This window comes from Triticum urartu, chromosome 1A (genome assembly GCF_056163025.1).
Source record: "Triticum urartu cultivar PI428250 chromosome 1A, HENAU_Tu73, whole genome shotgun sequence".
Taxonomy (NCBI): domain Eukaryota; kingdom Viridiplantae; phylum Streptophyta; class Magnoliopsida; order Poales; family Poaceae; genus Triticum; species Triticum urartu.
In genome coordinates, this window is record NC_141873.1 from 577972425 (window position 1) to 577994179 (window position 21755).

Consider the following 21755-nt stretch of genomic DNA (forward strand, 5'->3'; position numbering starts at 1 on the left):
CAAGGGGGAGGCCGGCCGGCCCTCTATGGGCACGCCAGGAGGAGGAGTCCTCCTCCTAGTAGGAGTAGGACTCCCCTTTCCTACTCCTACTAGGAGGAGGAAAGGAAGGAGGAGAAGGAGAAGGAAGGAGAAGGTGGAAAAGGAGGAAAGGGGGGCCGGCCCCCTAGTCCAATTCGGTTTGGGCTAGGGGGGCCGCGCGCCCTGCCTCCTCTCTTCCACCACTTGGCCCATGAGGCCCATTACTTCTTCCTCGTATTCCCGTAACTCCCCGGTACCCCCGAAAATACCTGAATCACTCGGAACCTTTCCGATGTCCGAATATAGTCGTCCAATATATCAACCTTTACGTCTTGACCATTTCGAGACTCCTTGTCATGTCCCCGATCTCATACGGGACTCCGAACTACCTTCGGTACATCAAATCACATAAACTCGTAATACAATCGTCACCGAAACTTTAAGCGTGCGGACCCTACGGGTTCGAGAACTATGTAGACATGACCGAGACACGTCTCCAGCCAATAACCAATAGCGTAACCTGGATGCTCATATTGGCTCCCACATATTCTATGAAGATCTTTATCGGTCAAACCGCATAACAACATACATTGTTCCCTTTGTCATCGGTATGTTACTTGCCCGAGATTCGATCGTCGGTATCTCAATACCTAGTTCAATCTCGTTACCGGCAAGTCTCTTTACTCGTTCCGTAATACATCATCCCGCAACTAACTCATTAGTTGCAATGCTTGCAAGGCTTTAAGTGATGTGCATTACCGAGAGGGCCCAGAGATACCTCTCCGACAATCTGAGTGACAAATCCTAATCTCGAAATACGCCAACCCAACAAGTACCTTTGGAGACACCTGTAGAGCACCTTTATAATCACCCAGTTACGTTGTGATGTTTGGTAGCACACAAAGTGTTCCTCCGGTAAACGGGAGTTGCATAATCTCATAGTCATAGGAACATGTATAAGTCATGAAGAAAGCAATAGCAACAAACTAAACGATCAAGTGATATGCTAACGGAATGGATCAAGTCAATCACATCATTCTCTAATGATGTGACCCCGTTAATCAAATGACAACTCATGTCTATGGCTAGGAAACTTAACCATCTTTGATTCAACGAGCTAGTCAAGTAGAGGCATACTAGTGACACTCTGTTTGTCTATGTATTCACACATGTATTATGTTCCTGGTTAATACAATTCTAGCATGAATAACAAACATTTATCATGAAATAAGGAAATAAATAATAACTTTATTATTGCCTCTAGGGCATATTTCCTTCACATTCTCCACAACGTACCAGAGATCGTTATCAATTGCCTCAAGATGCATGCGCATCTTATTCTTCCAGTAGGGGTAGTCTGTCCCATCGAAGGTAGGACACCCAGCAGAAACCTTGATCATACCTGCGGTCGACATAACTAGAACTCCAGGTGGTTAAACCAAAATCACACAGAACAAGGGAGTACCTTGATCTGATACCAATTGAAAGTGCGTTATGTCGACTAGAGGGGGGGGTGAATAGGCGATTTTTATGAATTCTTCACTGAGGAATTTGCAGGTGAGGAAATTCCTTAGCGAAGAACCACTAGCAGCGGAATAAGTACTCAAAAGTAAACATAACAGAACACAAGCATAGTCATCATGATGAAATGAAGACAAGCACAGAGTACAGAAAGCGTAAACACAGGATAACACAGGATGAAGACAAACAGACTGAAGATATTGAACTAAGGAAATTGAGAAAGTCTTCAGTCAAAGTCTTCAAACACAGATACGAACAAGCACTCAACACAGTTATGAGGAAATGAAAGAGTTGAGGAAATAGAACCAGTGAGCTTGGTGAAGACAACGATTTGGTAGACCAGTTCAAACTGTTGTCTCAGTTGTACATCTGGTTGGAGCGGCTAGGTATTTAAACCTGAGGACACACAGTCCTCACCGTATTCTCCTTGAGCTAAGGTCATACAGACCTCGCCCAATCACTCGTGGTAAGTCTTCAGGTGACTTCCGAACCTTCACAAACTCGGTCACTCGGCGATCCACAATTCCTCTTGGATGCTCTAGACCATGACGCCTAACCGTCTGGAAGAAGCACAGTCTTCAAAGGTAACAAGCGTCGGATCCACACAGGATCAATCTCTTCAGTGATGCTCAATCACTTTGGGATTCTAGGTGTTTGGGTTTGGGTTTTCCTCACTTGATGATTTTCGCTCAAAGTCCTCGGGGGATGGGATGCTCTCAAATGACAAGTGTTAGTTTCTCTCGGAGCAGCCAACCAGCTAGTGGTTGTAGGGGGCGGCTATTTATAGCCTAGGGAGTAGCCCGACATGATAAGACATAAATGCCCTTCAATGATATGACCGTTAAGTGGGTAGATATTTTGGGACAGCTGGCGCATAGTGTTGGGGAACGTAGCAGAAATTCAAAATTTTCTACGCATCACCAAGATCAATCTATGGAGTAATCTAGCAGCGAGGGAAGGAGAGTGCATCTACATACCCTTGTAGATCGCTAAGCGGAAGCGTTCAAGTGAATGGGGTTGATGGAGTCGTACTCGTCGTGATTCAAATCACCGATGATCCTAGTGCCGAACGAACGGCACCTCCGCGTTCAACACACGTACAGCCTGGTGACGTCTCCTACGCCTTGATCCAGCAAGGGGAGAAGGAGAGGTTGGGGAAGACTCCATCCAGCAGCAGCACGACGGCGTGGTGGTGGTGGAGGTGCGCGGAACTCCAGCAGGGCTTCGCCAAGCACTACGAGAGACAAGGAGGGAGAGGGGTAGGGCTGCGCCAACAGAGGGTTCGGTAACCACGATGACCGAGCGTCATCGAACCATAAGTGTGTAGACCCTACGGGTTCGGTAACCATGCAGACATGACCGAGACGTTCTCCGGTCAATAACCAACAGCGGGATTTGGATACCCATGTTGGCTCCCACATGCTCCACGATGATCTCATCGGATGAACCACGATGTCAAGGACTTAATCAATCCCGTATACAATTCCCTTTGTCTATCGGTACGATACTTGCCCGAGATTCGATCGTCAGTATCCCGATACCTTGTTCAATCTCATTACCGGCAAGTCTCTTTACTCGTTCCGTAACACATCATCCCGTGATCAACTCCTTGATCACATTGTGCACATTATGATGATTTCCTACCGAGTGGGCCCAGAGATACCTCTCCGTTTACACGGAGTGACGAATCCCAGTCTCAATTCGTGCCAACCCAACAGACACTTTCAGAGATACCTGTAGTGTACCTTTATAGCCACCCAGTTACGTTGTGACATTTGGCACACCCAAAGCACTCCTACGATATCCGGGAGTTACACAACCTCATGGTCTAAGGAAATGATACTTGACATTAGAAAAGCTTTTAGCATACGAACTACATGATCTTGTGCTAGGCTTAGGATTGGTCTTGTCCATCACATCATTCTCCTAATGATGTGATCCCGTTATCAACGACATCCAATGTCCATGGTCAGGAAACCGTAACAATCTATTGATCAACGAGCTAGTCAACTAGAGGCTTACTAGGGACATGGTGTTGTCTATGTATCCACACATGTATCTGAGTTTCCTATCAATACAATTCTAGCATGGATAATAAACAATTATCATGAACAAGGAAATATAATAATAACCAATTTATTATTGCCTCTAGGGCATATTTCCAACAGTCTCCCACTTGCACTAGAGTCAATAATCCAGTTCACATCGATATGTGATTAACACTCAAGGTCACATCCCCATGTGACTAACACCCAAAGAGTTCTGGGTTTGATCATGTTATGCTTGTGAGAGAGGTTTCAGTCAACGGGTCTGCAACATTCAGATCCGTATGTACTTCGCAAATTTCTATGTCATCTTGTAGATGCAACTACTACGCTACATTTGGAGCCATTTCAAATAACTGTTCTACTTGGAGCTATTCTAAATTGTTGCTCCATTATACGTATCCGGTATCTCTACTCAGAGCTATCCGGATAGGTGTTAAGCTTGAATTGACGTAACTCTTTACGTCGAACTCTTTATCACCTCCATAACCGAGAAACATATCCTTATTCCTCTAAGGATAATTTAGACCGCTATCTGGTGATCTACTCCTAGATCACCTTTGTACCCTCTTGCCAGATATGTGGCAAGGCACACATCAGGTGCGGTACTCAGCATGGCATACCGTATAGAGCCTATGACAAAAGCATAGGGGACGACCTTCGTCCTTCCTCTTTCTTCTGCCGTGGTCGAGCTTTAAGTCTTAACTTCATACCTTACAACTCAGGCAAGAACTCCTTCTTTGACTGATCCATCTTGAACACCTTCAAGATCATGTCAAGGTATGTGCTCATTTGAAAGTACCATTAAGCGTTTTGATCTATCCTTATAGATCTTGATGCTCAATGTTCAAGTAGCTTAATCCAGGCTTTCCATTGAAAAACACTTTCCAAATAACCCTATATGCTTTCCAGAAATTCTACGTCATTTCTGATCAACAATATGTCAACAACATATATTCATCAGAAATTCTATAGTGCTCCCACTCACTTCTTTGGAAATACAAGTTTCTCATAAACTTTGTATACACCCAAAATCTTTGATCATCTCATCAAAGCATACATTCCAACTCCGAGATGCTTACTCCAGTCCTTAGAAGGATTGGTGGAGCTTTGCATACTTTTTAGCATCTTTTAGGATTGACAAAACCTTCCGGTTGTATCACATACAACCTTTCCTCAAAAAAAATCGTCGAGGAAACAATGTTTTGACATCCTATCTGCAAGATTTCATAAATAATGCAGTAATCGTTAATATAATTCCAACAGACTCTTAGCATCGCTACGAGTGAGAAAGTCTCATCGTAGTCAACTCCTTGAACTTGTCGGAAAACATCTTAACGACAAGTCGAGCTTTCTTAATGGTGATACTTACCATCATTGTCCGTCTTCCTTTTAAAATCCATATGTACCTAACAGCCTTACGACCATCAAGTAGTTCTTCCAAAGTCTACACTTTGTTTTCATATATGGATCATCTCTCGGATTATATGGCCTCGAGCCATTTTGGAATCCAGGCCCACCATCGCTTATGCATAGCACGTAGGTTCATTGTTGTCTAGCAACATGACTTCCAAGACAGGATTACGTACCACTCTGAAGTAGTACGCATCCTTGTCATCCCACGAGGTTTGGTAGTGACTTGATCTGAAGTTTCATGATCACTATCATAAGCTTCCACTTCAATTGGTGTAGGTGCCACAGGAACAACTCCATGTGCCCTGCCACACACTAGTTGAAGAGACGGTTCAATAACCTTATCAAGTCTCCACCATCCTCCCACTCAATTCTTTCGAGAGAAACTTTTCCTCGAGAAAGGACCCGATTCTAGAAACAATCCCTTATTGCTTTCGGATCTGAGACAAGAGGTATACCCAACTGTTTCGGGTGTCCTATGAAGATGCATTTATCCGCTTTGGGTTCGAGCTTATCAGCCTGAAACTTTTTCACATAAGCGTCGCAGCCCCAAACTTTTAAGAAATGACAGCTTAGGTTTCTCTAAACCATAGTTCATACGGTGTCATCTCATCGGAATTACGTGGTTCCCTATTTAAAGTGAATGTGGTTGTCTCTAATGCCTAACCCATAAACTATCGTGGTAATTCGATAAGAGACATCATGGTATGCATCATATCCAATAGGGTGCAGTTATGATGTTCGGACACACCATCACACTATGGTGTTCCAGGCTGTATTAGTTGTGAAACAATTTCCACAATGTCTTAATTCTGTGCCAAACTCGTAATTCAGATATTCATCTCTATGATCATATCATAGATATTTTATCCTCTTGTCACGATGATCTTTCAACTTCACCCTGAAATTACTTGAACCTTTCAATAATTCAGAATCGTGATTCATCAAGTAAATATACTCAACATATACTCAAATTATCTGTGAAGTAAGAACATAACGATATCCACTACACGCCTCAGCACTCATTGGACTGCACACATCAAAATGCATTACTTCCAACAAGTTGCTTTCTAGTTCCATTTTACTGAAAACGAGGCTTTCAGTCATCTTGCCCATGTGGTATATTTGCATGTCTCAAGTGATTCAAAATCAAGTGAGTCCAAACGGTCCATTTTCATGGAGTTTCTTCATGCATATACACCAATAGACATGGTTAGCATGTCTCAAACTTTTCAAAAATGAGTGAGCCCAAAGATCCATCAACATGGAGCTTCTTCATGCGTTTTATACCGATATGACTTACGTGGCAGTGCCACAAGTAGGTGGTACTATCATTACTATCTTATATCTTTTGGCATGAACATGTGTATCACTACGATCGAGATTCAATAAACCATTCATTTTAGGTGCAAGACCATTGAAGGTATTATTCAAATAAACAGAGTAACCATTATTCTCCTTAAATGAATAACCGTATTGTGACAGACATAATCCAATCATGTCTATGCTCAACGCAAACACCAATCTCGATGGTAGAGGGAGCGTGCGATGCTTGATCACATCAAGCTTGGGAAAAACTTCCAACACATATCGCCAGCTCACCTTTAGCTAGTCTCCGTTTACTCCGCAGCCTTTTATTTCGAGTTTACTAACACTTAGCAACCGAACCGGTATCTAATACCATGGTGCTACTAGGAGTACTAGTAAAGTACACATTAACACAATGTATATCCAATATACTTCTATCGACCTTGCCAGCCTTCTCATCTACCAAGTATCTAGGGTAATTCTGCTCCAGTGGCTGTTCCCCTTATTACAGAAGCACTTAGTCTCGGGTTTGGGTTCAACCTTGGGTTTCTTCACTAGAGCAGCAGCTGATTTGCCGTTTCATGAAGTATCCCTTCTTGAAACTAGTGGTTTCACCAACCATCAACAATTGATGCTCCTTCTTGATTTCTACTTTTGTGGTGTCAAACATCGCGAATATCTCAAGGATCATCATATATGTCCCTGATATATTATAGTTCATCACGAAGCTCTAGCAGCTTGGTGGTAATGACTTCGGAGAAACATCACTATCTCATCTGGAAGATCAACTCCCACTCGATTCAAATGATTGTTGTACTCAGACAATCTGAGCACAAGCTCAACAATTGAGCTTTTCTCCCTTAGTTTGCAGGCTAAGAAAAATCGTCGGAGGTCTTATACCTCTTGACGTGGGCATGAGCCTAAAATCCCAATTTCAGTCCTCGAAACATCTCATATGTTTCGCGACGTTTCAAAACGTCTTCGGTACCTCAACTCTAAACCGTTTAACTGAACTATCACGTAGTTATCAAAATGTGTATGTCAGATGTTCGCAACATCCACAGACGACGTTCGAGGTTCAGCACACTGAGCGGTGCATTAAGGACATAAGCCTTCTATGAAGCAATGAGGACAATCTCAGTTTACGGACCTAGTCCGCATAATTGCTACTACCATCTTTCAACTAAATTTTCTCTAGGAACATATCTAAACAGTAGAACTGAAGCGCGAACTACGACATAATTTGCGAAGACCTTTTGACTATGTTCAGGATAATTAAGTTCATCTTATGAACTCCCACTCAAATAGACATCCCTCTAGTCATCTAAGTGATTACATGATCCGAGTCAACTAGGCCGTGTCCAATCATCACGTGAGACGGACTAGTCATCATCGGTGAACATCTTCATGTTGATCGCATCTACCATACGACTCATGCTCGACCTTTCGGTCTCTTGTGTTCCGAGGCCATGTCTGTACATGCTAGGCTCGTCAAGTCAACCTAAGTGTTTCGCGTGTGTAAATCTGGCTTACACCCGTTGTATGTGAACGTAAGAATCTATCACACCCGATCATCACGTGGTGCTTCAAAACGACAAACTTTCGCAACGGTGCACAGTTAGGGGGAACACTTTCTTGAAATTTTAATGAGGGATCATCTTATTTACTACCGTCGTTCTAAGCAAATAAGATGTATAAACATGATAAACATCACGTGCAATCAAATAGTGACATGATATGACCAATATCATATTGCTCCTTTTGATCTCCATCTTCGGGGCTCCATGATCATCATTGTCGTCGGCATGACACCATGATCTCCATCATCATGATCCCCATCATTGTGTCTCCATGAAGTTGTCTCGCCAACTTATTACTTCTACTACTATGGCTACCGGTTAGAAATAAAGTAAAGTAATTACATGGCATTGTACAATGACACGCAGGTCATACAATAAATAAAGACAACTCCTATGGCTCCTGCCGGTTGTCATACTCATCGACATGCAAGTCGTGATTCCTATTACAAGAACAGGATCAATCTCATACATCACATATCATTCATCACATTCTTCTTGGCCATATCACATCACATAGCATACCCTGCAAAAACAAGTTAGGCGTCCTCTAATTGTTGTTTGCATGTTTTACGTGGCTGCTATGGGTTTCTAGCAAGAACGTTTCTTACCTACGCAAAAACCACAACGTGATATGACAATTGCTATTTACCCTTCATAAGGACCCTTTTCATCGAATCCGATCCGACTAAAGTGGGAGAGACAGACACCCGCCAGCCACCTTATGCAACTAGTGCATGTCAGTCGGTGGAACCGGTCTCACGTAAGCGTACGTGTAAGGTTGGTCCGGGCCGCTTCATCCCACAATGCCGCCGAATCAAGATTGGACTAGTAACAGTAAGCATATTGAACAAAATCAATGCCCACAACTACTTTGTGTTCTACTCGTGCATAGAAACTACGCATAGACCTAGCTCATGATGTCACTGTTGGGGAACGTAGCAGAAATTCAAAATTTTCTACGCATCACCAAGATCAATCTATGGAGTAATCTAGCAACGAGGGAAGGAGAGTGCATCTACATACCCTTGTAGATCGCTAAGCGGAAGCGTTCAAGTGAACGGGGTTGATGGAGTCGTACTCGTCGTGATTCAAATCACCGATGATCCTAGTGCCGAACGGACGGCACCTCCTCGTTCAACACACGTACAGCCCGGTGACGTCTCCTACGCCTTGATCCAGCAAGGGGAGAAGGAGAGGTTGGGGAAGACTCCATCCAGCAGCAGCACGACGGCGTGGTGGTGATGGAGGTGCGTGGAACTCCAGCAGGGCTTCGCCAAGCACTACGAGAGACAAGGAGGGAGAGGGGTAGGGCTGCGCCAACAGGGAGAGAATTCGTGTCTATGGCAGCCCAAAACCTCAAGTATATATAGGGGGAGGGGAGGGGCTGCGCCCCCACCTAGGTTTCCACCCCTAGGGGTGGAGGCCAGCCCTAGATCCCATCTAGGGGGGCGGCCAAGGGGGGAGAGAGGGGGGCGCACCACTAGGTGGGCCTTAGGCCCATCTGAGCCTAGGGTTTGCCCCCTTCCACTCTCCCTTGCGCCTTGGGCCTTGGTGGGGGACGCACCAGCCCACCTGGGGCTGGTCCCCTCCCACACTTGGCCCACTTGGTGGACCCCCGGACCCCTCCGGTGGTCCCGGTACATTACCGATAAACCCGAAACTTTTCCGGTGACCAAAACAGGACTTCCCATATATAAATCTTTACCTCCGGACCATTCCGGAACTCCTCGTGACGTCCGGGATCTCATACGGGACTCCAAACAACATTAGGTAACCATGTATATCTATTCCCTATAACCCTAGCGTCATCGAACCATAAGTGTGTAGACCCTACGGGTTCGGTAACCATGCAGACATGACCGAGACGTTCTCCGGTCAATAACCAACAGCGGGATTTGGATACCCATGTTGGCTCCCACATGCTCCACGATGATCTCATCGGATGAACCACGATGTCAAGGACTTAATCAATCCCGTATACAATTCCCTTTGTCTATCGGTACGATACTTGCCCGAGATTCGATCGTCGGTATCCCGATACCTTGTTCAATCTCGTTACCGGCAAGTCTCTTTACTCGTTCCGTAACACATCATCCCGTGATCAACTCCTTGATCACATTGTGCACATTATGATGATGTCCTACCGAGTGGGCCCAGAGATACCTCTCCGTTTACACGGAGTGAAAAATCCCAGTCTCGATTCGTGCCAACCCAACAGACACTTTCAGAGATACCTGTAGTGTACCTTTATAGCCACCCAGTTACGTTGTGACATTTGGCACACCCAAAGCACTCCTACGATATCCGGGAGTTACACAACCTCATGGTCTAAGGAAATGATACTTGACATTAGAAAAGCTTTTAGCATACGAACTACATGATCTTGTGCTAGGCTTAGGATTGGGTCTTGTCCATCACATCATTCTCCTAATGATGTGATCCCGTTATCAACGACATCCAATGTCCATGGTCAGGAAACCGTAACCATCTATTGATCAACGAGCTAGTCAACTAGAGGCTTACTAGGGACATGGTGTTGTCTATGTATCCACACATGTATCTGAGTTTCCTATCAATACAATTCTAGCATGGATAATAAACGATTATCATGAACAAGGAAATATAATAATAACTAATTTATTATTGCCTCTAGGGCATATTTCCAACACATAGCACAGCAATGGTCGGAATTTTGGGTATCAAATTCCTCATGGCTATCATGTTCCTCACTATGTAGGCAATCCGCACTGGTGAATTCCTAACTCCTCAGTCAGAACAAATTCCTCAGAGACCAGAAGAACTTTGTCTCTGTCACTGAAGAATATGACTGAACTGTATGGGATTTCCAATGGCTTCACCCAAAGGGATTGGTAGGTGTAGGATTTTGAGTTGAGCATCACATGGAATTTTTTTCCTTAGTATTGCCTCGACCCCCTTTAACAGTACGGTGTTTCCTATGACTCAAGAAATAGAAAATGGAACTACAAAAACAAAAGTCTTCACGCTTCATGTTCCTTGAATGAATGCCAAGTCTTCAAAGGTCACACCAATTTCTTCACTTTCAAAGTCTTCAGAAAGTCTTCAGAAATTCAAAGTCTTCAGTCAAAGAACTTCATTTTTAGGGGTCGACTTTTTCTGTAAATATCAAACTCCCCATAGACTTATAGACCTGTGTACACTCATAAACACATTAGTCCCTTAATCTGTAAGTCTTCGATACACCAAAATCACTAAGGGGCACTAGATGCACTTACACAACATGCGCTCCGGCGGAGGGCCTCGAAAGTGGGACACCACGCCAACTCACAAGTCTCCATGAGCCAACCATCACATTTTCCACTTCTTCACCATTTATTTATTTTTCTTTTCTGATTTCATGGGCCCAAGATGGTGTTTGTTGGAACAAGTGGCCAAGCATGTCACTGCTAAATATGGCCCACATTCCCATCCAAGTGCCCAATTGCCAAGCACAAAATAAAAACAAATGTATTATGATCATTGGATGCAGTTTATCCGGGCAAATTTCACAAAGTACTTGCTCAACCAACCTCGCTTTGACTCGACTCAAACGAAGTACAAAATGAACCGGAGTGCGGTGAGCCAGAAGCAGAGACATAGCTTAGACGCTCGCCCGAGTCACAAAGAGCCAACTACTTTGCACGCACATCAAGAAAAAAGCATGCATGGATATCCACATAAGCATTTGTCGATAAGAATGTCCTAACTTTGGCAAAGGAGCTCAAGAATAAATTGATAAAATGTAGAAGGCAAGGGGAGGTTAAGAAGCTTGGGATGGAGGGGTGATGGAGGTCAGAGAAAAACTAGGAGGAGGAGGTTGATCATATAATATCTAGGTATCTAGATATGATATTTGTTGTGTTGCATTGAGCTATAGCCTTATTTAGCTATGAGGTTGCCTTAATTCAACAAAAATACAGGTTGGGGTGGGGGTGGGGGCATTGGCCCCCTCTCTTTAACAATTGTTAATTTGCTTCTCAAATATCTCGGCCTTGAGTTTACCGAAAAGGCTTTCGACCCGCTTTATATATAAAACAAACCACCAGAGCACAAAATCCGACACAAGTTCACCACGCACACACAGAGAGAAGTAGCACAAGCCAACACAAATGGGTTTTGCTAAAGAGATAGCTCAAGTAGTAATGAGAAACACACACAGAAACCTAACAGCGGGTGGCAAGGCCAGACCTTGAGTTTACGGGTATATATGGCTTGCTGTCTATATTGATTTACTTGCACTAAGGCTGCAATCAAATGGATGGGCTCGTCACTCGAGAGTCGAGACACTTAGCTGGAAATTCCTTTATCATGGAGTTGAACTCTATTCAGATTACAATCACTAGGATTGGGGAATCATGCCGTCTTGGTCCAGGGTTTCCTAGGTGATTCAAATCACAAAAGAATAACTCCTCCTTTCTATGTCTGATGCTAGCATAGACCTCTCCACTCTCCAGCAATAACATCAGTGGCACATTACCAGCTACTGTTTCACGGATGGACACACTTATATTAAATCTAATCTAAAATCAATTGAATGGTTCAGTGCGACCTCGTAATAAAATTGGTTTGGATCTCTCAAGAAACTATCTACTAGGGCCTCTACCATTAAAGTTTCAATTTCACACGACCAATAATTGGTTTGTTTCTGTTCGGCAACCAATTCACACGCACTAGTTTGGTTCCTAACATCATTATAGAATTACCTTTCATATCTTGACACTTGGAAACAATATGGTAACATGTCAGTTCTCTCGATGTTTAGAAAATTCGCATCCGTTGCCATGAGAGAGCACATTGTTTCTCGACATCCTTGAAATGGCCCCAATTTTTTCGTGGCCTTGCAGACCAATTCAAGGCACCATGCCTTGGGTTTTCAACAAGTTTTGCATTTTCTGGAGTTTTCATGGTGAAAAAAGGTTGATAAATGGCTGGACATGTCGCAACATGCAAACGGTGTCGGAATTCGTTTAAACCTAGCATGGATGCCTAACATGGGCATGCCCCACCTGATTACATAAGATTGGGGCATTTATCCATGGTCTAAAAAACCACAAGTTGAGAGAAGTGTGCTAGCCTAGTCTAGGACAGGTGCATCAGTGAGTATGTAGTTTTCCTAATTTGAATGCTTATGTTATTTGCAAATTTCCATATTATTAATCACATGAACATTTTCTTTTTGTCGTAACCATTTCTTAAAATTTAAAAGCAATTTTGAATTTTAATTTTTGTATGAATTTTTTTACAAACTTGAGCACTTTTTCCAAAATTGTTAAAAAAATACCCAACAATAGATGAAAACTTAGAACACAAATTGCAAACCATATAGTTTTTCAAAAATTTATCAACTTATTTTTGAAATGCAAACATTTTTTAAATTTGTGAACAAAAAATTCGAAAACGGGAACATTTTGTGAAATTCTGGAATATTTTTTAAAATTGTAAGCAATATTTGAAAACAAGAACATTTTTGGGTATTCCAAACAATATTTCAATATTTTGAACTGGTTTCAAAAAGAATAATGTTTTTTTAAAAAGTAGAAAATGAATTAACAAAAAATATAGAAAAGAAATAGTATGCCCAACTAGGCGAAGACATCGCTCCAGTCGGGTACCTGTTGGAAAAAGTTTATCGATTTTGAAAAAAAAAATGTTCACGAACACGAAATTTTTCGCTGATTTTCACAAAAAGTTCTCAACCCCAAAAAATAGTTTGTGAATTTGGAAAAACAATTATATATTTTTAAAAGAGTTCATGAATTTAAAAAAATCATGGGTTTTGATTAAAAGTTAGTAAAAGATGAAAAGAGTTTGTGCATTTGAAATACATTCATGAATATGAAAAAAAGTTCACAAATTTAAGAAAATGTTCGTGACTTTGAAAGGTTCATGAATTTAAGGAAAGTTCATGATTTTAAAATAAAATTCGCGAATTTAAGAAAAATAAAAAAGAAAGAGAAATTAAAACAGAAGAAAAGAAAGAAAAGAAAACCAAATAAGAAAGCAGATGTGTGTTTTTTAAGCATTGAAAAGGGAAAAGAAATAAAAAAGACACGTGAAGTAAGATGTCCCACTTGATTACTACAGTTGCACTTATCGAAGGACTTAAATGTGTTCCTGGTACTGTCGAAACAGATTCTTTGGAACTCATCGAAGCGTTTAATGGAACAATTCAAATATGGTCTCCATATGCAGCAGTACTTGCGGATTGCTTTCAGATCGCCTCCAGGATTGGATCAATATCGGTGCATCATTGTAATCGGGAGGTGAACTACGTGGCGCACAACTTAGCTAAACATGCTTTTGTTTCAAATTCTACTATTTTTCAGGATGATGTTCCCCCTAGATTTATTGTTTCAAATGTAATGAACGATGTATCGCTGTTTATTTCGCAATAAAGTGCGCCATGAAGGCTTTCCCTCAAAAAAAAACCCAGGAGGTCAGAAGTTCGAATCACATCTCCGCACATTGTTTTGAGGTTTACCAGAAAAGAAAAGAAAAGTAAATGGGCCAGGCCCAGAGCCTCCATTCTACTCACTCTTTCATTGAGCGATTTATTTCGGATTTGGAGATTGTAAAGGATCAACGATCTTGGAACATGAGCAGAAGTTATCAGTCCGCACCAGCAAGGGTAGCAAGACCAAGGGCGACGCCGGCGGGATTTGCAAAAATACACGTCGATGCGGGAGTTTCAAACACACATATGCGCACATTACTACGCTAGAATCCATCGCATGCCGTGAAGGCCTGACACCGGCGGAAGGCTTAGGTCTTCATAACTTCATAATTGCTTCTGATGCTGAGCAGGCTGTTCGTGACATTGATAATGGCAGTCATGGCAGGCACGACTCAATCATCACCGAGATCAAAACCAGGGCGTCAAACTTTACACGCAACTTTGTGTTTCAAGGAAGAGCTACTAACGGTGAAGCACATAGTCTAGCTCGATCTTCATTATCTTTAGATCAGGGACGTCATGTGTGATGTGTGGCTGATCCGACCCCATGATCGTATTTATATCCCGCGGACTGTGGTTTATTATGAATAAAATTGGTTTTTATCCCCTAAAAACATACAAAGAGGTACGGAAAGATCTGGTCCGTTGATGTTTTTTTAGGGGGTTGTATCGAACATAAACTTCAAATTTGTGGTCGATGTCCAACCCTGGATAGTCAAAAGTGCATTCAGATTCCAAACGGGATGAGGAAAAACTATATTCCCCTATCACGATCGGCCGGAATCTTCTTCGATCCAGAGACGAGAAAGTCTTCCCTTTCTCTTACTCCGAGGCAGCTGTGCCCACGAACTAAACTAAACTTGAGTGCTGCCTTGCTGGCCTGATGCCAAGTGTTGAGCGACCAGCCACAGGAGCAAATAAAGGGTGCCAATTAACGGACAGTCGGTGATTGTTTAGCCACGAATCATTGCAAGTTTGGTTGCCGCAACTGTTTGCCAAAACCTGAGCAAAAAAATTATACTCTGGTATGATTTTCCTTTGTGGCTGCATGCATCGTTCAGATACAGAGGCTGGGGCTCATCCTCTTTTTCAAAAAAAGTATTGATTTTCCTTTTTGGCAAAAGAAAATTCGCCATTTTCGATCGTGTAGGATTCATTCGGTTGGCTGGTTGAAATTCAGTTTCAGCGGGCATTGCGACTGATACGCGTAGCAAACCGAACAATTGCGATACAACAGTTAAGAAAAATTTCTGAGCCAGCAATGTGCAATGCAGTTCAGTAAGTAGCAATTGTTTCTGTAACATTGGCGAAAATGGCGCCTTTTGTTCCAAGGAAACAATGCTGGCACTTTTGTCAACTCTGCTAGGTATAGCAACGAGCTGATCTTCAAGGCCAGAAAAATGGAGGATTTGCAAGAACAGGAGACAACAAAAAAAGACGCTCAACCGCAGCATGAGTGAGCAGAGCACAAATGGGGCAGAAAGAATGAATGTCGGGCTATTTTTATTCATAGAAACAAAGAAAGAAAGAAATGTCAGCATGTATATGTATCACATCAGCGCCACATGGCCCTCCTCAGGACATGAAAATGACAACCTTCCTACCAGATTACATCAACATCCTTCTCAACTCAAATGGAAACTGGCCCGACGCCAAAAATGGCGCGACCGCTCGTTCCTCCGCAGAATAACCAATCCTCCAATTTTTGTTTGCTATAATATGATTTATGTACACGTAATGAAGAAGCCGGCGCCCGGCAGACCTCTTCTTATCTCTTCCTCCTCCCTCTCTAACAATGGCATGCATCTAAAAATATGTCAGGAGCTTTATTTTTCTCGTCTTTCTACGGGGCGGGGCAGAATGTATAGAATGATGAACTGAGGTGGCAGAGAGCAGAGTTGCAAGAGATGAAAGAATTGCTCAAGGCTGGTGCAATGATGGGTACTAGTGATAGTAGGAAATGAGGGAGCCTAAATGATCCAAGAATAGGTCGAATGAAGGGTCAGGACTCGGGACTAGCAACAGGATGGGGGGTGATGGCAAACTCTTTGATGTACAAAATTTAATTTGGTTCATGCTCAATGGAGGCTGCTGAGGTGCTGTGGAGGGGCTGATTCTATAGAAAAAATGTGTTGGTAAAATGCCGGCAATCGACCGGGGGACTCTATGCATCGAAGGACTAGTTTGGGTGCCACACTGCCACTTGTATGACCTCCTCAAGAATTGGAGACAGCATAGTGCCTCACTGAATAGCGTAAAACGTGTAAGCTCGGGCAGATCATCTCCTTCACCCGTGCGCCGTCCTTGTATATCTTGAATGTCGGGACTACGCGCACATTCTCTGCCTTTGCAATCATTGGGCTCTCATCAACATTTACCTGCAAGTTTGCATATGCAAGGGATCAGTTAGCAACTTGGAAGCTTTTTACAGATTGCTACAGTTGATATATATACACAGAGAAAGAGAGTTGTTAGGTTTATTACCTTCAGAAAATTCACCGAAGGGCACTCGGAACAAAGGGCATCCACTGATGGGGTAATCTGTGCGCACTGCTGATTCATTGTTGCCATGAAGTAAAGAACAGTCACCCCTGAACATTTAAATCAGTCAGGACATCTACTTAACCGACTACAGATAAGTATATGCAAGAAAATCTTGATAAGTTTCCAAGTATAGAACTGGCGCAAAGCATGAGGGTAACTGAACAATACTAGCAATCTAGCATAATTAAGGACATGAAAAAATAATTATAACAGCTGAGGAAAAACTTGTAAAGGAAAAACTCACCGGGCGAATGTATAGCAGCCCGGACTTGCTCTATGCTGGTAACTATCTCAACCTCTCCACCAAACTTCATATTTGATACCTCCTCACCACGGGTTGTCTTCAGCGCGACTTGGGCATGGAACAATGACTCCGCAACCTCCGTGTCGCCAGGAAGCTCCTTGCGAAGCACCTCATAGTCTCGCACACAATCAACCCAACGCTCAAGCTAAAACAATGCCAACAGAGAGGTGTCAATAGCATACTAGGTGAGTAACCAGGAACATGTCAACCTATGTAAGTTGCTTACCTTTGCGTAAGACGCTGCCCGCCTTAAGAGAGCTTTTGTGTAGCTAGGTTGGATCCTCAGCGCCTCATTGCAATCCTCAACGGCTTTCGCCCACCGACCTAACTTGGACCAGCAAGCTGCTCTATTGCAGTACAACACTGGATTTGAGGACTCATGCTTGAGCCCTTCACCATAGGCGATAGATGCCTCGGCAAACTTGCCCGCCTTAAAAAGATCATTACCCTGAGCTCGAGCCCGCGCAACTAGCCTCATGTTATTCAGGATCAATCCAACCTCTGCATTTGCAGGATCAATAGCTCTGGCCTTCTCAGCTATGGCAATAGCTGCATCAAACCTGCAGAAACCGACTTTCAATGCTTGTACCGGAAAATGAAAATGATTGTAGTCCATCGGTGTGTTTTAGAATTGTACCTCCCAAATGCCATGTTGACCTGGGATTGCACAACATGTACATATGAATCAGCTACTATGCCTGACAGTTTGGTGGACATTGAAGATAGGGATGCACTGTCCAATTTCAGCAAACTTGTAATAGTCGAATCGGCCTCCTCTAGTTTGTTAAGCCGGAGAAGCGCTTCGGACCTCATGGCAAGGAGCTGCATAAGAAACATGGGTTCATTGTTAGGAACTGAATTCTGACGCTGACCGCAAAATGACAGTGTATCTTTATAGGATGAAAAATGTCACAGGCTATAAGGCCAGAGAGGTTACCAGCTGAGAGGAGTCTGCTCCGTTGGCAATGGCGGCGTCTGCTTCCCTCAGCGCGCTCTTCCAGTCTCCGATCCTCCTCGCGTCCATGCATTTCCCCAGATGGCTCTCCACCTCATGAAGTTTCTGCCACTCAGCAGGGTCAGACTGGTTCGCGTTCCCGGCCAGCGTAAGCTGCCTCCTTGCCTTCTCAACCATCCCAAACCTGCAATGTGGCCATCAGAAATGCCATTTCAGTCACAATTCGAGCGCGCGATTACCGCACATTGACACTACCGGCGTTATCGTCGGATCGAAACGATAATTTAGGACCACATTCTGGTCTAAATGCACAATGCACAATGCAGATAAGCACTCCATTTGAACCGAATTCTGCGATGCAAAGCGCATTAAGAACACATTAATTGACTACAATGAACCGACAAATGATGCAATCTTTCTTTTCCATTCTTCGCAGCATGCAAATTAATTAGAGAATTCAAATGATGTATTCTTGTAGCTGGCTAGCTGCAAGATCAAAGTTGTTTGCTTCGAGGACAAGCAAAATAGCAGCTGCTGCCGATGTACTATCTGCAAGGAAGTGCTTAGCACACAAGCAACAGTGGCAAGCATGGTGAGAACACAAGATCTGTGTGGACCAATGGATTCGGGGATCCAACGAAATGCAGCCGGAGATATGCATGGAGAAGGGAAGGAGCGGGTCTCACCGGAGGCAGAGCGCGGCGAGGCGGCCGTGGGCGCGGCCGCTGGCCGGGTCGAGCCGGACGGCCTCCTCGCAGTCGCGGAGGGCCTCGGCGAGGCGGCCGAGCCCGGTGAGCGCGGCGCCGCGGTTGCCGCGGCACGCGGCGCTGTCCGGGCAGAGCGCCAGGGCGCGGTCGTAGTGCCGCAGCGCCTCGCCGTACCGGCCCTGCTTGTACAGCTCGTTCCCGGCCCGGGTAACCTCCTGCAGGCTGTCCGGCGGCGCCGGGAAGCTCGCTGGGGACCTCGAAGATCTGCCGGCGAGCGTCGCCGCGTCAATGCCGCCGCTCCTCGCGGGAGCCATGCCGCCCCGCATGATGCTGCCGTGGCCGTAGTGGCCGGTGCCGGATCCGAGCACGTCCGGGCGCGCGCGCGGCCGGGGCGCGGCCGGCGCCGGCGCGACGCGGCCGGACGAGCAGATGTTGCCGGTGGGGAGCGCATTGGTGAGCGGCGAGCTCGCGGTGCTCCCGCCGCCCCCTCCTCCACCGCCCCCCGAGCTGCCGCTCCCGCCGGAGAAAATCAGCGGCCCAGATCCGGAGCGTCGGTGCCCGGGCGGCCGCGGCGGGTTGCTGCTGGCGCTGCCGCTGCCGCTCTCCGCCGCCAGCTCGCCCGAGTGGCTCCCCCTCCCGCTCACGCTGCGAGCACCGCCGCCCCTCCCGCCCGCCGCGGCCGCATTGCACAGAGCCGGCGACTTGGCCGACCCGGCGGAGGAGGAGGACGACGACGGCGTGGTCCGCAGCCGCAGCGGCGAGACCGGCGAGCCGAGATCCGCGAACACGTCCCGCTTGGAGTCCGGCTTGTCCCTGTCCACGCCCCCGCCCGCCTCAAGCGTCAGCCGGCGCACCCGGTCGGCCTCCGACGACGCCATGGCCACTCGCTCACCACCAGCGCCACCCCCTCAGTGACCAAGCAGGCATGCAAGAACACGCCCGACCGAGCTAGCTAGCAAGCAAGACAAGCTCCAGAGAAGTCCAAGCAAGCAAGAGTCAAGCGCGGTGGCGGTGGCGTTGGGTCGGAGGGGTCATGGAGAGGCCACAGGGGGGTGGGGTGGGGGTGGGGTGGGGGGTGGGCGGAGAAGTGAGCTGGGAGGAAAGGAATAGAAGAAGAAGAAGAAGAAGGAAGGAGGGTGGGTGGGTGGCGTTGAATCAGCGCCGGATTTGTATTAATTTATAAGTAAACTCTGAGCTGTAATTTCTATCTTTCTTGTAAACCATAATCAAGCTATTTTTGATTTTGCTATTAGTGCGATTAAAAATATGTTCTACTAGTTTATTTCCTTTCCTTCTACATTTTGATTTTGTTAGTGCAATTAAAAGTACTCTAATTTCCTTTCCTTTTCTATTTTGATTTTGATAGTGTGTTTTTAAATATTTTTATTTACCTGCCTTTTCTGGTTCGATTCGGTTTATATACTCAATTAAAAAGAGGATCTTGCTAGATTCGGTTGTCATACCTGTTTTCGAAATCCACAAACCGTTATAGTTTGGCGCATACGCACTTTTCATCAACTGTTACATATTTTCCTACCGAATGCGTCATTTAAACCTTATCCGGTTCGGATGGTTTTCATAGAAAAAAACATAGAAACAAGGATTCCAGAAAACTTCCTATAGATGCATTTGGTCTGTAGGAAATGCATACACGATTTTTATAGAAATATTATTCATTTTCTTTGTTCGGATAAACTACAGATCCATTCAAGGTTTATTTTTTTTGTAGGAATGAGACAAGATAATTCCTAAGAATGACACAGTCATCCTATCAAATTTTTATACTACTCATAATTCCTCTGTTTTGGTTTCCTCCAAACTAAACGAGGTTTGCTACTAGCCTCATGATCGACAAAGCTAGTTAGTGCCACATTGGTTGCACAACCCCGTGAACAAACATGTGCATGTCCAATTCTAGTGAGAATGTTGGTATTAATTTGCACAATCTGAAATTGTCCAAATGATATTGTTTTAACAAAATGAAAGTTCATTTTTTGCAGGTTATCCATACTTCAGAATAGGTATACCCGGGCAGCAGGACGATGGGTGCCACTATTTGAAGTTGGTCACAGGGGTTTATGCAACCGGCTTAGTTTAGTGGTTTGGCAATAGTATATTATCATTTTTTTTCTTTAGGGAGCCTTTATGTTTATTCTTCTTTAGAGAGTCTTCGAGTTTGGTTTGGGGCTCCACGCGGTTGCCCTAGGATAGGAATAATGTGCTTCCCGCCTATCCCGTTTCGTTGGTGTGTTTTCACCAACGAAGGGCGCGTGGAGCTGTCTTCGATGAGTCTCCTGAGACCTAGCCGGATTACGTTTTCTGTGAAATTCACCTGGCTTTTGTCGTCAACGCGGTCTTTAGAGTTTGTACATGCCCTTATCGATTTTTTTTCTAGGGGGTAGCAATTTGTTCACATATTGCGGCTGTGTTTGTCTCATGTTCTGCTTCGACGACCTCCCGGCTGTTGCTTCTACGAGTTCCTGGTTTTCAAAAGTTTGTTGCGTCGAGGCAGAGGTCCAAAGGCGACATCGAGCTATGCTCATTGCGTCGCAGGATGCATCCCAGAGATTTTGAATGTATTTCTATTTTTCTATAAGGGTGCGCTTATAAGGACCCACGACGCTTAATATATGACATTAAGCCCTTCTTCAAAACAAGAAAGGGTGGCGTTTTTCGCAAAAACACGCACGGAGAGAGATGGAGGAAGTTGGATGGTGAAACGCCGGCCCGTGGGGTCGGAGCGATTTCTTGGAAGGGGAATGGGAGTTTGGAGTAGGGAGTTGTGTTGAGATTAGACATGGGATGAGTCGGTTTAATCCCAAACCTCTGTTTGGTGCATAATAGGAATTATACTCTCAAGTTTGGTTCATGGAAATTGATAACGGACT

The 21755-nt window shown here is 44.6% G+C and overlaps 1 protein-coding gene across 1 annotated transcript; it reads right to left on the bottom strand.

The window, feature by feature from the left end:
• Nucleotides 1–15836: 15836 nt before the first annotated feature.
• On the bottom strand, nucleotides 15837–19946 carry LOC147992976 (TPR repeat-containing thioredoxin TTL1-like). Its single transcript, XM_087532857.1, has 7 exons — nucleotides 18847–19946; nucleotides 18143–18344; nucleotides 17843–18027; nucleotides 17432–17765; nucleotides 17146–17350; nucleotides 16842–16948; nucleotides 15837–16735 (listed from the first exon to the last, which is right to left on the bottom strand). The coding sequence occupies exons 1-7, from the start codon at nucleotides 19743–19745 to the stop codon at nucleotides 16574–16576; spliced, it is 2094 nt and encodes a 697-aa protein (XP_087388983.1). The 5' UTR covers nucleotides 19746–19946; the 3' UTR covers nucleotides 15837–16573.
• Nucleotides 19947–21755: the final 1809 nt, after the last annotated feature.

Excerpts from the sequence above, each read along its gene's own strand:
- LOC147992976 (XM_087532857.1), bottom strand. The coding sequence starts at position 19,745 with ATGGCGTCGTCGGAGGCCGACCGGGTGCGCCGGCTGACGCTTGAGGCG. Across the intron at positions 18,028-18,142 it reads GAGCAGACTCCTCTCAGCTG|CTCCTTGCCATGAGGTCCGA; the intron begins GTAACCTCTCTG and ends TTTCTTATGCAG. Across the intron at positions 16,736-16,841 it reads CTTCGGTGAATTTTCTGAAG|GTAAATGTTGATGAGAGCCC; the intron begins GTAATAAACCTA and ends GCAAACTTGCAG.